Source organism: Hippoglossus hippoglossus, chromosome 13 (genome assembly GCF_009819705.1).
Source record: "Hippoglossus hippoglossus isolate fHipHip1 chromosome 13, fHipHip1.pri, whole genome shotgun sequence".
Taxonomy (NCBI): domain Eukaryota; kingdom Metazoa; phylum Chordata; class Actinopteri; order Pleuronectiformes; family Pleuronectidae; genus Hippoglossus; species Hippoglossus hippoglossus.
The window spans coordinates 7,416,966-7,433,106 of record NC_047163.1 but is presented as its reverse complement, the minus strand read 5'-3'; the positions used below and the strand labels follow the sequence as shown (position 1 = coordinate 7,433,106).

The window sequence follows — 16,141 nt, the reverse complement described above, 5'->3', positions numbered from 1 at the left end:
ATTTGCAATGCGACTGTTACATAGGAGATAAATATTGATTTCCTGTCTGGGATCAATCATCATAGGTGAAACATAATTCAATTAGTCCTAAACTGTGACCTGCAGGATTATACCCACTGGTGTCATTAGATGCTGCGCTTGTTTTTGGCACCCGGACACTATCCCTATCACCTTAAGTGCTCAAGCAGATCGCTTCGGATATAATCCCATGTTGCACAGGAATAGATGTCTGATGCAAGCACAGCATCAGTGCTGAGATAATCTGCAGGATGCACAGTCATGCTCGCCTGCTGCAGAGCTCCATCCCCTGCTTTCTTGGACAGGACACAAAAGCATGTGTGTGCATGTGTTATTCATCATAAAAAAGGCTTTAGGCGCCCGATTCCCGGCAGAAAACCAAACTTTGTTATCAACACCTGCATCTGCGAGCTTGACTGTGTGCATGTCATTTCTTTTCTTGTTTTCTCACAAGGACAGCTTTTCTCGGTTTGTGCAAACAGCCCATCCCCCACTTCCTCTTATTTCTCTTGGTGTGACTCTGAGGTTTGTGTTGTCGTGACAACAGAAGACACGGGCCCGTCTCTCGTCTATTTGCGAAGTTTCTGTTGTTGCAAGCATATTGCACATTTGCCGCCAGGATAGGGAAGAGCCTCGCACCACCATCCCCCACCCACACCTCATCAGATACATGCAAGGCGTGAATGAGTTCTCAGAAATGTAAAGGAGATTTGAAGCTTCCTGTTATCAGCAGAGGAAATTTTAGACTTAGAGTAACTTTGATGATATCATGTAATACTTGCTCATGAACATTTAACAGCCCCAGGATCTTTACATGAGCTCCCTCAATCGAATTTTAGTCTGTTGAAAATCTTTGATTTATCATTATCTTTGTATCTTCAGTCAATGTATGCCTTATAAATGCTGCATCTAATACTGTGGAACACATCCACATCAATTATTACCTGGATCAATATTCATCTGCTTTAGTGTCTAACTTCTTTTTTAAAAGCAGGTGTACTGTTTGTCCTTATAAGGGATGAGCTCACGCTGCAGTGGTGCAGTACGGCCACTCATAATGGGCGTAGGCTTTGAATTTAGTCTCAGAATAAGTGTGTGTGTGTGTGTGTGTGTGTGTGTGTGTGTGTGTGACTGTGTGTAGAGAGAGTAAATATGTGCACTTCCCAAAATAAAGTAAATTCTGAGACATTGGTACGTTGAGTATTTATAGTTTGTGAAACGTTATTTGATGTTTATGGCTGTATATACAAATATATTCTATAAATACTTCAATTTAATTCAATTTTATTTGTATAGCACCAGTGGATAAAAATGGAGAAGAGAAGAGAGATTGGTGGAAAAGAGGGGAAAGAAGAGAAAGAGAGAGAGATAGGGGACAGGGCAAGGAGAGGGGGGAGAGAGGAGACAGAGACCAGGAACAGTTAATACTATGAAACGTGTTGATTTATATACAAGAATATGAAAGAAGATATATAAATAATAGTATGAAAGATGTGTTGACGCACCTCCAGACAAGTTTGTAAAGTAGTGTGAACTATAATCACCTGCAGCAGCTACAAGTTCATACAATACTGTTTAAAACTGCCCTCAGTGCTGTGTGAATATAGAAACATGCATGTGTGCATTCACTTCCCTGCATGGAGACTGTGGTGTGTGTGTGTGTGTGTGTGTGTGTGTGTGTGTGTGTGTGTGTGTGTGTGTGTGTGTGTGTGTGTGTGTGTGTGTGTGTGTGTGTGTGTGTGTGTGTGTGTGTGTGTGTGTGTGTCAGAGCCTTTCCTGTTTAAACCACGTGGCCCAGACAGGGTTAATAAAAAGATCACGTTCACTTCTGGGTTTTCTTTCTTCTGCCGAGTCCAGACACTGGTAAGACCCTGACAGCAAGTGACTTTTTTTACAGTGACAACTAATGATCGCTGCTTTTGTTTTATTTGTTGTATCCCTTCTGTAAAAATATAGAGCAAACCTGTTTCGTCAATGTCCTATCTCAGCATTTTATTTGGCAACAATGTTGAAGTTGCAGTTGATGGGAAAAGTTCATGTTTTTCACGTTTCTGTTTTACCATGTTCCCTTGTGTCATATTTAACTTGTGAAAACTTGACATTGCTCAACCCATCGTGCCGTCGGCGTTCGAGGTGAAGCGACCAGGATCTACTGATGTACAGTGTTGTCACCCATAAAGTAGAAAGCACTACTAAACTTCTCTACACAGTGTAGTGTTTCCTACTTTATGGATGAGTATACTGTTGGCTGCAGAGAATTCAAGAAGAGACCAGCGAGCTGCGTGGAAGACTTTTAGCCACCATCATCATATCCTGTTGAATTTCTCTGTCATTTATTTTTTTTTTTCATTTAAGATTTGTATTGTGGTCATTTATCACAAAGTCATATGATAATGGTGAGACTAAAACTTCATTGATATGCAGTAAAATCATGTACAAGTACAAACAAGTAGCTGAGACGTATGGTTAAAAGATCACAGGTAAACGTGGCAGATATTTAAAGTTTATTTTTATTTTGTGTTACACTGGAAACATAATCAGAACATTAACAATTTCCTTTATGCAACATTTTTGTTGTACTTTGTTTTACATTAAAGTTGCTGTAAAACTCAAAAATTTAAAAATACTCTTTCTTAAGAACTCCTTTATGAGCTGTTAATATAAAATGTACTGTATAGAGAGAGTATAAGGCAACTTTACAACTTTAATACACTCTGGTCTGCAAAAACTGAGACTTAATGTATTATTAAGGCTAAAATAATCTATAGTTTGTGAACAGGCTTTATTATAATTAAATATTAAATGTATCTTTTTGCAAAGTCAGTCAGTCGCTCATGTTGGGCTTTTAATCCAAAGTGACCTTTAACCATGATTTTTGTAATTTTCTGTTTTGTTTCTTTACTAAATGATTTGCAATTTTCAATAAAATATATTTTCTGAGATTTGTATTTGCAGTATTTGCAGCGCCCACAACATCACTGGTATGACTGATAATAATGGTTTAATCAGCGGCTGATTTCTTTCTGTGTCTGAGACTTGGCATCTGTAGCAAACATCGCGTGTCCTGGCATTTTCTATTAATCCCACGGAAACGGCTGCAGGAAGTTTGATGGAACCAAACCTCGTCGTCCGTGCAGATCCCCCTGAAAATTAAAATGAAAGTAAAAGCTTGTGTGAAAAAGCATAAGAACAAAGCAGCTATGACTTAATTTAAACTGTAGAGGTGATGCTCACAAAATAAAACCCATCTTGATCCATGTCACCTAACACATAAATAATGTCTCCTGAACGAAAGCCAAGTTCATCCTGTAAGAGAGAAAACGTCAGGGTCAGATTTCTTTCAAAAATATATTGATTATTACACTAAAATCCTGTGGTTCAGGGGGGTTTTCGTGCTTACTTCACTGTCCACGTTGGGTGAACTCTCCCAGGGATCATAATCAAATAAGGCCACCATTCGTCGAACAACCAATTCGTCACTGACACTGGAAACATCGCTCATATCTGATGTTGGAGAGAAACCTGTCGGCCAAAGTGCAAAAAACATCTCTCCTTGATTTGAAATCACATTAACACATTAACATTAACGCTGAAGTAGAAAATCAGATCCCACGCACGTCAGCGAACGCATCAGATAAAGCCGTCATAATGTTTCAATTAAAGATTTGTGAATCGCTTTGCTTCTTATTTGTTGTTGGATCTTTTTTAAGTCTTATAAACTTGTGAAAGTTGAACACTGTCACAACAGGAAGCAGCGCGGTGCAAACATCCTCTCTGATCTCGGTCTTCTTCGACAATAACCGTTGAAGGTGGAGACAATTGTTGGGGGTGCTAAAACATAACTAAGTACATTTACTCAAGTACAATTTTGATTTATCTGTACTTTACTTGAGTTTCAGGACACCTCATTCATAGTGAAATACTTTTATCTGATGGATACTGTTACTACTAACAAGATGATTTCCTGATTTTACATATACAAAAGCATATAGTGCTCTTTCAAAATATGATGATAGAGGCTTTATCGATACGTTTTTTTATATCCATCAATACATACAATACATCAAGAAAAGTAAACTTATCTATAATGACTATGATGATCAGATGCATGTGCTATTGCATGTGATTATACTATATATTACGTACTGTGTCTCTTAGGGGCCTTTCTCTGCTTTTGATATTGTGAGTGCATGTTAATTCTTTATTGGACATTTTCAATGCAGGACTTCACAAAATCTTTTTTATGTACTTGTACTATTTTATCATACATCTGCTACATACATAAATACACTTATTACGTCACTTTATGTATATAATGACAAGTTACTTTGATTCATATGAAAAATATGATTAACTTATAAGATATGAATTATTATTAGATATTTACATATGAATCACCAATAAGAGTGATAAAGTTGTTACAAACTAACAGAAGAGATTATGAAGTCTCAAGAGAATATATTTTAACTTGTCTTACTTGTCCTCTGTGTACAAAATATATTCTATTTAATTCAACACTCTTCTGCCAAATTCTGCAATACTATAACTTAGGATACTTCAAGTACAGTTTGTTCATATGTGGTATTTTACTGAAGTAGATTTTTTAATGCATGACTTTTAGTTGAAACAGTACTTGTGGTATTGTTGTTTTTACTTTAAAAAAGGAAACAGCTTCTTCTTCCACTGCTGTTGTTCTTGTCAGTGTGTTTCAGCAGAGTGTTTCAGAGGGGCTCATACCTGTGTGGTCCACAGGGAGGAAGCCCTGCTGCATGAGTAGATGCTTCAGGTACTCATCATCCACCGGGATCTCAGACACCATGTTACTTGGCACATAACCGGAGAGACCACCAGACTCCCCGTCATAGAAACCATCACGGTCTTTGTCTCCAAACACCTAACGGATGCAGAAACAGGCGGTTCGGTTGCTTTATTTTACTTGAAGCATTAGAGGGGAAAACAAGTGAATGTGTGTGTATGTGCACGTTGCAGCAGTTATCAGGTTCAGTTATAGGGAGGCAACATTCAAAAACAGTGACAGGAAACAGAAAAAAAAAAAAAAGCTCATGTCTTCGCACACTTTGATGTGGCCTGAATCCACAGCACAAACAGGAAACATCATCACGCTCTTCCAAAGAAGCTGATGCAGTGAGAAAACACGACTCAAATCACAAGAGATATCACTGTGCACCAAACTGTCCACTGCTTTAACATGAAATTACAAAAGTAAGCGACGTCACATGTTTTTTTTTACCTTGATTATCTGTCCTGGTACAAAAGGCAGCTCCTCTGCAGCCGTCTCATAGTTGGGAGACATGGCAGCAGGGTTGTAGGGGTAAAGTGCCACAAAGAGTCGCACGGTGGGTATGGACACCTGGCTCGCAGTCTCCAACTCCCATTCCCAGAGATCCTCCGGAGTGGCGATCCTCACTTCGTTGGGGTAAATCAAAACGTCCAGCTCCAGCCTCGTCTCCATTAAGACAGCAGCGGGAGCGCTCGACTGTCCACTTGGCAGACAGATGGCTGCTGTAGACAGAAGACCGCTCCTTACTCTTATCCTAATTTCAGGTAACTCAGCTAAGCGGAAGGACCAGTAATCCTCTTTGAAGGAAGTGGACATTGATTAGTTCAGCACTGCCTGTTGCGCTGCAAGACTCGTCATGCAAAGTATATGGGAGCCACATGTTTTCTGTTTTGTTATTGTTATGTTATTTAGTTTTATTTGGCTGCTTCTAACTGACGTGTGGCTGCTGAGAGATGTCCTCATGGCCACGTCCTCCTTTATCTGTGAACGGATGCTTCAGCTAGAACTTGCTTTAGGCCTCCAAACAGTTTTTGTCCCTAAATGTCCAACTAGAGGCCTTAGATTGTATATTTATATGACAAACAAGTTGAAAGACTTATATTTATCTATATTTGTGCCTCTGTTCTGTGTCTTCTTCACTCATTCTGACTGTTTGGTTGTAAAATAAACGGTTGAAAGAGTTGAGGCACAGCAACCATTTCATTTTTGGTACATTGTTTTTGCACATGATGATGACTTGGCTTGGATACAGTCCAAAAGGCGGGCTCAGATGAAAAGGTAATAATGAAGGAGCACTGGAATATAAAAGTAAAAGAACAAGTTGAAGCATTGGGATACATTAAGATTTTTTGCATAGTTTCAGGTCTTAAAGGCCTGTGTTCATCTACTCGTAAGAAATAAAATGCTTGAGAAACAAAAAACTGAAGAATAAAACTAATTTTCCTTCTATAGATCAAGCATTTTAAGAACAATAGTCATATGTGATTAAGTGTGAGGCAGCAGCGATATAGTGACTTGACCCAGTTTACATGTCGCTGAAAGTCAACCCTTCTTGACCTCCGAGCAGGTCAGCAGGTGATAATCTCCTGCTGCAGAGAGGGAGAGAGGTTTAACGAATCAGTGTGTGTGTGTGTGTGTGTGTGTGTGTGTGTGTGTGTGTGTGTGTGTGTGTGTGTGTGTGTGTGTGTGTGTGTGGATTGGTTTATATACCTTTATCTGTGAGCGAGATAACTGTCGGTAAGAACACCGACAGGTCGAACCAAGGATGAAAACGCCCGACAGCATTTCATCCATTTGACACCAAGTGTTTGCTTTAAAAAATAAAACCTACAGCCGTTCAAGTTGGTTCATTCATTTGTATATTTTACTGTAATTCTAATTTGGGTTGATTCACATTTGATATTTATATTTATCTCATAGGGGAAATAAACAACATTAGTATTCATGCCCCTTGTTCATTTCAAGTACCACCTTTGAAAAAAATCGACAACTCAGCATATTATAGTACATGTGTTCCCCTTCAGTTGTTCATTAGGTTTTTGTGGCTTTTTAGTTTTTTGCCTGTTGTCATTTTTTAAATTCCTCTACATTCATTTGTTTTTGTTGCATCAATACTTTGTGTATCTTCTTTAGATATTTTTATTTATTTATATATTTCATAGGCCTTTAAAGTTGATTAATTTAGCTTTGTGATTCGAAATTATTCTTCTTCCTTTCATCTGCTGGGTTTTGAGCTGCTGCCGACAATCGTCCCAAAATGAATAAATACAGTTGAACTGTATTGAACTGTCCTCTGCCACCGGGTGGTTATTCTAGGTCAGAGCTTGTGACCTGAGAATGGTCTCTTGATGAATGGTTTTAAAAATCTTACTCTTACAATAGAAAATCCCATTCTTACAGACTTTCACTTCCATTTTTGTCCACAAGAGAGCGCTGTAAGCTGCTAAAGTAACTCCTACAGCTAATTTGCCCAAGGACTCCACACAGAGACTTGAATGACTCATTGAGCTGAACAGATTCCTTCAGGGTGGAAGGTCGAAGTATTCAGATCCTTGTGTAAAAGTTAAAATATCACTTTAAAATAGAACCCACAAAAATCTCAATCTGGTTTTGGAGACACTCGTTGTTGGTTTCTGTCTTTCATTGGATTTATTGACAACTTCTACCTCCAGCACAATGACACAGCACATGTCATAAAGAAAAGATCTCAAACTGGTTTCATGAACATGACAATGAGTGGCACAAACTGTAAATCACTATATTTTCTGGAAAATCATTTCCAATTCAGTGCAATGAAGTGCAACTTAAAAATTGTGTTAGTGATTATTAGAGAAGCTCTGATACTGCACTTTTCTCTGCCACCTCACAATGAGTTTTCATAGATCCTCAAAATCTATTTTTATTGCAAATGAATGAACTAAAAAATATATTAAAACCCTTAAACATGAATAAATATAAAACTACTGGGCTGCTCCTGCTACTTCTTCTATTTCTTAATCATATATTAAACGTATATATGCTTTATGTGAGACTGTAACTAGCATGTATCCCTGCTTCTTTACCATCAACTTCTTGTTCTTCACTAACCTGTGAGCTTGTTTTAAACGACATGCTGACTTTGACACGTTTGGTTCACATCTGCTTGGGCCTTTTTCAGCTTCCCTTCCTTTCTCTGTTCTCCACCAGGTCTTTTCATTCTCCTCTTCCTCACTTACATCCCAGTGATGTCATCTAAATGATGCCTGACATTCTGCATCGTCATGCTTCAGAGTTGTTGGGTTCAAGTGGAGTTGGTCGTGATTAAGTTCGCCTACCTCTGGAAGCTGTAGTCTTATCCTCTATTATCAAAGAGATTGTGTCGCTGGTGCTTTTTTGCCAAACAACCAGAACAACCCACCAACAATCTTCCCTTTCCTCCTGCCTGTCCACTCCGAGTCTGCATGGGTGTGTATCTGACAAATCTGCAGAAATGATGTGACGTCATGATGCCAACATGAGCCTGGACCTCAGAGGAATGTTTCTAATGGGCTGTGAAATCCTTGCCACAAAGACCCCAGGCCCCACCCATGATGAGTATAGTTCTTTAAGTGCTCAGCGACTGCAGATTCTATCGGCCTCCCCATGTTAAGTCAGACTTATCTGGCTCCTGGCTGCAGTGTGGCACCCACCCAGGACTCCATTTCCCACAGGGCCTTTCGCCCAGAGCTGCTCCCTTGCATCCATCCGTCCCTGTACGCCTGGCCCCTCTGGTTCCCATGTACGGGCTGTTACATCACTGGCACAGACACCCACCTTTCTGAGCCATGACGCAGCCGAGGGAGAGTGAGCGAGGAGGAAGGGAGGAGGGAGGGAGGGAGGGAGAGAGAGAGAGGAGAGGAGAGGGTGTCCCGTCTGCGCGGAGCATAGACAGACAGCAGGGAACAGCTGCAGCGTGAGGCTCGCGTAGGATTTCACTGCATTGCGATTGACAATATCAATCATTTCATCCCCAAAAGCCGAGTAGAAGCGGCTCTGCACAGCAACCAAACCTCATCCACAAACATGGTCGACCGCGAGCAGCTGGTGCAGAAAGCCAGGCTGGCTGAGCAGGCTGAGAGATACGATGACATGGCTGCAGCTATGAAATCGGTAAGTTCATTCAGAAATCGTCGTAAATGTGACACGGACGCGTGTGAAGTGTGTGTTTTTTAACCGCTGCTCCGCGTGCGTAAAAGGCGCGTCCGGCTGTCTCCACCGCGGAGAGAGTGTGGCTGGGTCTGGGTTCAACTCGATGTTACCGCACTATACAAGCAGGGACCACAGGGAAATGTCCTAATCAACGTATTAGTTATCTTCTCACAGAATTCACCCACAGCCCAGTGCGGTTTATTGTATTAGTTTTCTGAGGAGGAAAGTCCAACTCGTCTGCTCCTTGGGCGGTGCCTTTCTGTCAAGGCACGTTACAATGAAAACGCGCACGGGCCTGAGCTCTATGCCTCAGTTAATAAGGGGGCTCTTATCATATAATGGCCCCTGCTCCATTGTATGTGCTGGGTCCCCCCTCTCCCCCTTCTCCCACTTTTGCCACCCCACCTCCCCTCCCTCCATTATACCGAATTTATAAGCGCCTCTGCTGCTGGGAGCCATGTGAGGTAGGTTGCTCGGGAAAAAGCCTATCAACTGCTGCTACCCCCCTCCTCCTCTTCTTCCACCTCCTCCTCATCCTCCACCTCCTCCTCCTCCTTTCTTTGTCACATTAATTAAAATGATATACATTATCAGCATCTGCCTCTGTGTCCCAGTAGAGTACAAGACTTTTTTGGGGGGGGGAAGCAGGAGTGCCTCACGCAAAGAAAGAAAATCCTCCACAAAAGGAGCCTTGAAGCTGCTCTTTCCTCCAAACAAACGTAGGAGGCAGTAGAATCTCTCTAGAATATTCTTTGTCATATTGCAGTGAGTCAGTATGATCAGATTTGATTGTAGCCTTTGTTTCCTCCTCGCTCGTCCACTTTATTCCTCATATTTCTCCACGTCTCGATCTGCGGATGTGCAGATTCCTCCTGATATCCAGCAGCAATTTGAAACCATTGTGGGTTAATGAGTCTTGAGGAAGTTGTGTTATATTGGAGGCATAGAGTGTTGAGGACATAGCCCTGTCTGGGTTTTTTTTCCTTCTTCCTCCTTGTCTGTCCCCTTAAGAAATCCTGGGACCTGGATTCACCAGTAGGTTAAAAAAAAAACTGCTGTGTCACACCAGCTCCTACTGGAACCAATTGCACCCTGGGAGTGTTTCGCCAGGCCCAGTTTGAGGTCACGTACAGATCAGAAACCATCCTATGTTCTTTAAACAGGAGGAACACTATGTCTTAAGTTTCTCGGGAAAGATGGAGCCCCCATGGATCGTTTGCCATCGAGGGTTTCTGGTTGCAGGAGGTGGGATGATGTGTGTGCAGGGAGGGATTCCTTTCCCTTTCAACAATCTGCCAAGTCAGTGCGGTCCAAACTGGGCCCTTTTGCAGGGGTGTGTTCTCTTATTCTCTAAACACAGGGAATCCCTTGCCATTGCGGCCAGAAATGACTAAACGAAAGGCCGTCACGTTTGTGGTCCTCAGCAGAAATATAGTTTAGCTTTGTCTGGATTATTTTTAAGGACACGCTAAACTGGCAGCTAACGGTTATTTGCCGTGTTCATTCTTTAAATCCTGATTTGTTCATCCAAAATAGTTTTTGACAACTCAGGTTTAGAAACACATAAAATATTCACATTTATGAAGCTAAAAATCGAAAAAGTTTTGCCATTTCTCAATAAAAAAAACCCCATCTAGAAATATTGATTATTAGTTTTGTCGCCTATTCATTTTCCGTCAAACTGGTAATCGGCCAACATTTCAGCTCTAGATTTACATGTTAGTGTTTAGATATTGCTCGTTTATTTATTGTCAGCTGCTCGTCAGAATATTATATATCTGAGTCAGTCTCATCAATAAATCATCATAAATCGAACACACAATAAGCTTCCTAATAATCGCTTCATTATATTTAATGATGTATTGCTCATTAGTGTGATAGAAATCTGCTTCCTCTTGCGGTAAATGTCACACATATTGATGCGTGCTTCAGTTTTTGAAAGACAGATGAAGGCCACTCCATCTCTCCAGGTTCAACCCTCCTCTTCATCCACTCAGCTGAGTGACGTCGGCGATCCTGCACCATCTTTGTGCTCCTCTGTCTGAGCAGAGAATGTCAAAACTGAGATATGCGAAAACGTTTGCACATCAGGCAGATTTCCAGATTAAAAAAACCCCTCAAGGAAATATTAGAAGCCTATTTCTTTTTATTTTATATCAGTATATTTCAGTGCAGTCATTGATCACTGGGCTGCTGTTCCAATCAAATAACCCTGAGTGATGTGTCCTTTTTATAGCAACGCAGTCAAAATCTAAATTTAACAATCGAGCTAAGTGTGATGTCATGGCGTGGTGTTTTAAACAGGTAAAAAGGTCAGTTACAGCCAGAGAGAAGGTCACTGGGACACGATAACCGCCTGTGCAGTGATGGTTTTCATTTACAGTGCAGCTGCCCCCCAAGTGCTTGTGGGAACATTTTAGCCTCCTGCAGCCCTCCTCTCACCACCCCACCCCCACCCACCCCACCCACCCTCCCTCCTTCCTGTCCCGGCCTCCCCCCGCTGCTGCCGACTATCTTGTATATCATTTCTCACTAACTAGCATTAGCTGTCGTCCACGTGACAGCCGGAGCTACTGGTGCACTAAATGAATGGATTGCCATGGAAACTGGGAATTGTACATGACAAGTGAAATATTGCCCATCTTCTATCTGCTGTGGACGGTAGCGTTACTCCAGATCCTCTCATGCACAAACACTGTGTTTCGTTATAATTGGGGCCGAATGATGATTATTCTTATTTTCATCATTGTTTTATTACTTGATTAGTTCACTGGTTTGTGAGAAAAGTGTCTGTTACTGTATTCCAGAGGCGAATGTGACTTTGTTTGCTTAGCTAATAAGTACATTTTCTTTTTCTTCTTTTACGCCTTTATCACAGACAGTTGTTGGAAGGTGAAAGGAAACAAGGACGAAACGTCCGACTCTATTCGAGGGCGTTGCAGTTCATGGTTGCCATATTAACCCCCAAGCCGCAGGGACTGAGATTTCCCTTTAGCTACTGCAGTTTTTTTGGGTCCAATATTGAAAACAAAGAAAATCGCCAAAACACTTGATTTAGAGAAGCTGGCATATTCAGCTTTTTTACCTGAAATAATGCTTTTCGCACATTATATGTTCTTATATTGATTTTTCTATAATGTATGTCCAGTGTATTGTTGTTACTCAGGGTTTCAGCTCTTAGTTTTGGGCTAAATGTTCCATTTTCTCCGTCTTCCAGGTAACAGAGCTGAACGAGGCCCTGTCCAACGAGGAGAGGAACCTCTTGTCTGTGGCTTACAAGAACGTGGTCGGGGCCCGCCGCTCCTCCTGGAGGGTGATCTCCAGCATTGAGCAGAAGACCTCGGCCGACGGCAATGAGAAGAAGATTGAGATGGTCAGGGCCTACCGGGAGAAGATTGAGAAGGAGCTGGAGGCCGTGTGCCAGGACGTGCTCAACCTCCTGGACAACTTCCTGATCAAGAACTGCAACGAAACGCAGCACGAGAGCAAGGTGTTCTACCTGAAGATGAAGGGCGACTACTACCGGTACCTGGCCGAGGTGGCCACAGGCGAGAAGAGAGCCACCGTGGTGGAGTCGTCAGAGAAGGCCTACAACGAGGCCCACGAGATCAGCAAGGAGCACATGCAGCCCACCCACCCCATCCGCCTGGGCTTAGCTCTCAACTACTCTGTGTTTTACTACGAGATCCAGAATGCCCCGGAGCAGGCCTGTCATCTGGCCAAGACCGCCTTCGACGACGCCATCGCCGAGCTCGACACCCTCAACGAGGACTCCTACAAAGACTCCACTCTCATCATGCAGCTGCTCCGAGACAACTTGACACTGTGGACAAGTGACCAGCAGGATGACGAGGGAGGGGAGGGCAACAATTAAAGAGAAACCACACTTCGAAAAAAAATATGAAGGGCCGGTGGACTTTGGCAGCAGCTTTTGCCGATGATACTACCGCAGCAGCAGTTCTTTATTTTTCCATGTGTTAAAAGAAAAGAATCAAAAGAGAGGTGAGAGTGGAGGTTAAATCTTAGTTTAAATATATATAGAAATATATATACAGTTGAAAGGGGCCTCCGTCTTCTTGATTTACTCTTTGACATTTGCCAAAACCACTGATATGTCAGTCAATCAGCCTGAAGTGGTTGTTGTTGGATTGAAATGGCAGCCTCACACTGGCATAGGAACTGATCTTGTTCTGTCAAGATAAGCTGCTTAGTTAGGTTTTTCGCGTGATAGAGATGCATTTGAGTCACTTGAGAGAGAAAATGCTTGAATGGGAATGCCTCACAAAAACTAGTTTGCATTGGTTCCAGCAGTAGTCTACATACAGCAATGAGAACGGGCCCCGAAAGCCATGGACGTTAAACCCACACCAAACACTGAGAAAAGAGAAAAGTTTCAAACTGATTATAGTTATAAAAATATTAATTAAAAATGTCCCCCAAAATTTTAAAGGATTAATTACATGGGAGCGTTAATTAAGAACAGTTATTCAAAACTGATTCCCCTCTTTCTGTCTAAAGTGTATTTGGCATCTCACAGATTCGTCTGTTTAGTCACTGGAACCATAGATTATTTTGGAGGTGAAGATTACTAAAGGCAGAGACTTAACGATATTAAAAACGATTAAAAAAATAAAAATAAGACAAAAAATGAAAATAAAAGCAGCTTCAGAGTTTGTGGTTTACTTCTGTGTTTGTTTTATTAAATGCACTTGCCTACTATACTGTTTCTTCAGTGTACGATGATGACAACAATAATATCGATTATTCAATATTGTGCATGCTGGTGATGTATTTATATACAGTAGCTTGACTTTATTAACTTATACTGTGCGTGTTAAGTATTCATATGATTGAGAAAAACAGGCTTTGTCTGATGTTGATTTCTAATTTCTAATTTATTTCATTTTGTTATGGTTTTTTGATTTGCTATACCAAAATGGTGATCGTAAAAATTGACACTGTAATGGGCGTTGCTATAGTGACATGCAATAGGTGTATTTAATTTGTTAATAAAAAGCAAGAAAAAAAAAAGGAAAATAAAAACCCACCAGTGATCACTTAATCTTACCGGCTGGTGTTTGTCACGATGACGTATGATTATGACATATTTTGTTCTTTGAACAGTATTTAAGTACTTTTTTCTGTCATGCTATCCAGTTTTAATGATGGTGAAGTTTTCAGGCTCAATGTTTCTGTTTATGATTCACAGACATGGACCATATTTTCTTTCCGACAGTATACATTTTTTGTTTGTTTGTTTGTTTTTATACCTTTTAGCTGTTCCTGAGTGACAAAATATCTTGAATGTGAGTCATTATGTAGCAGTTGCACAAGAACCCGAAATAATAGCTATGATAATAAAAAAGAATATGACTAAATTATACATGCACCATTTCCGTGGTGGTCTAGTGTATTGTTGTACTGTCACCCATAAGTAAATTTGTTTTTAAGGGAAAACCATTTCATTGAGAACATGTTTTCAACGCTTTGTTTTGTGGCCTGAGTACGGTATGTGCTTTTTTCTTTTTGTGCCTGTATTATGATTTAAAATGCCTCATTTGCAAGTTAAGCGGAAAAAAAAGAGGAATTTATCTGCCAGTATTTTACGTTCATGCAAGCATGTGTGCAAGATGTAACGCAACATTTTCCCGTCAGTGGTTCAATGTGTCCGCTCTCTGTACAGCACACACTGTAGATATGAATATTCAACACCGATGCACACACACAGTCACAGGCGATTCACTAGAACTGGTTATTGATTAGTGAGAATGTGAGAATTCACGTCTTCAGAACAAACATTTAGACACTATGTAGAAAAGCTGCGCAAGAGCACGGAAAGCTGCTGAACCGATTTATCTTCATATTGCTGCTAGTTCTATAGATGATTATATTAATATATTCAGACAGAGGGGCAGGTTTATTTTCCCTTATCGACGACAGTTTTACTTTTTTCTTCAGACGCGATGGTTTAAGTGAGAAACCAAAAGCCTTAAGGTCAGTCACACACCCTTGTTCATGTTTGCCAATTATGTCACCATCATGAGTCAGCCTCCATGAGCTCACATCTATGTCACAGCTGCTTTGATTTATTTTTAAACGTCGTATAAGGTTGACGGTCTCGAAGGCTCGCCTGACGATTCACATGAAATCCCGATGCCAAACTGCTCACGCGGCTTATGAATATTGGAACGGAGTTGAATCCTATACGATTTCATTTTTAAGTCATGTGTTTTTAAAACAAATGCAAACTGAATATTTCTTTGTTTTTCTTTATTTTAATATTTTTTTGCAAAACCATGTCAGGAGACTTTCACTCATTGCCAAGAATACATGCATTGTGTTCCTTTTTGAAACTATTTTTCTTTTTCTCAGTGGTTTGTGTTTTGTTTTGTTTTTGTCATTATTTCAGATGTTGTTTCTTGTTTCAGTGACAGGAAAACACAAATACAAGCTCTGACAAGGAAAGAATTAGATTAGATAGAACTGAAATTAGCAAGCGGTGTAGGGGGGGGCAATAGCTGAAAATGGGATATAAACTGTATGCTCTGAGGAAGTTTTGGTTGCCATCTGTTGCCCATTAAAGTTATTTGTTTATCTGTATTTTTCTATATTTTCATTTATTCCCCATATTTGAGCCATTTACAGTCATAAGCGGAAACACCGCAGCTCATTCTTTCTCATTCTCTGCGTTAACGACTGAGGAGATTCTCCACATTTCTGTCGAGGTGTGCGGCCTTCGCATCGATCGAGGAAGTCAATATGACCTTATGTAACCCTGTATAGGTCACATTTCTGCTTTGTGTGGTAAGCGTGAGTGTTTGCATCCATATCTGGATTGGTATGTGTGTGTGTGTGCTGTATGTGCCTGCACCACTGCATGTGCGGTGAACATATGAGATGGAGTCTGTATGAGCTGCAGTGCAGAGACGCTGGCGGCTCACAGCACAACCACAGTATGTCTTAAATGAGACTCTTTGCTAATCGTTAACTGAATTAGTGCACAGTTGAGAGAAAGTTGCTTCAAAAGACGACAGATTTTATGATCACACAAAGAAGCGCTGCAATAAAATGATAATAATAAAAAATCCTGCATCTCATGATGAACAGTGGACGGAGGGAGCTGCACCTTTTAAACGTTTCACTTTACATCCACGC

General features: G+C 40.9%; 2 protein-coding genes across 2 annotated transcripts; one reads left to right on the top strand and one right to left on the bottom strand.

The window, feature by feature from the left end:
• Window positions 1-2,317: 2,317 nt before the first annotated feature.
• Window positions 2,318-6,092, bottom strand: LOC117772408 (RIMS-binding protein 2). The gene is made up of 5 exons (XM_034603517.1): window positions 5,270-6,092; window positions 4,756-4,912; window positions 3,419-3,540; window positions 3,253-3,324; window positions 2,318-3,161 (listed from the first exon to the last, which is right to left on the bottom strand). The coding sequence occupies exons 1-5, from the start codon at window positions 5,633-5,635 to the stop codon at window positions 3,096-3,098; spliced, it is 783 nt and encodes a 260-aa protein (XP_034459408.1). The 5' UTR covers window positions 5,636-6,092; the 3' UTR covers window positions 2,318-3,095.
• A 2,570-nt stretch (window positions 6,093-8,662) lies between these two features.
• ywhag2 (3-monooxygenase/tryptophan 5-monooxygenase activation protein, gamma polypeptide 2) lies at window positions 8,663-15,335 on the top strand. The gene is made up of 2 exons (XM_034603519.1): window positions 8,663-8,947; window positions 12,204-15,335. Exons 1-2 carry the CDS (start codon window positions 8,861-8,863, stop codon window positions 12,858-12,860), a joined length of 744 nt encoding a protein of 247 aa, XP_034459410.1. The 5' UTR covers window positions 8,663-8,860; the 3' UTR covers window positions 12,861-15,335.
• The last annotated feature ends 806 nt before the right edge of the window (window positions 15,336-16,141 follow it).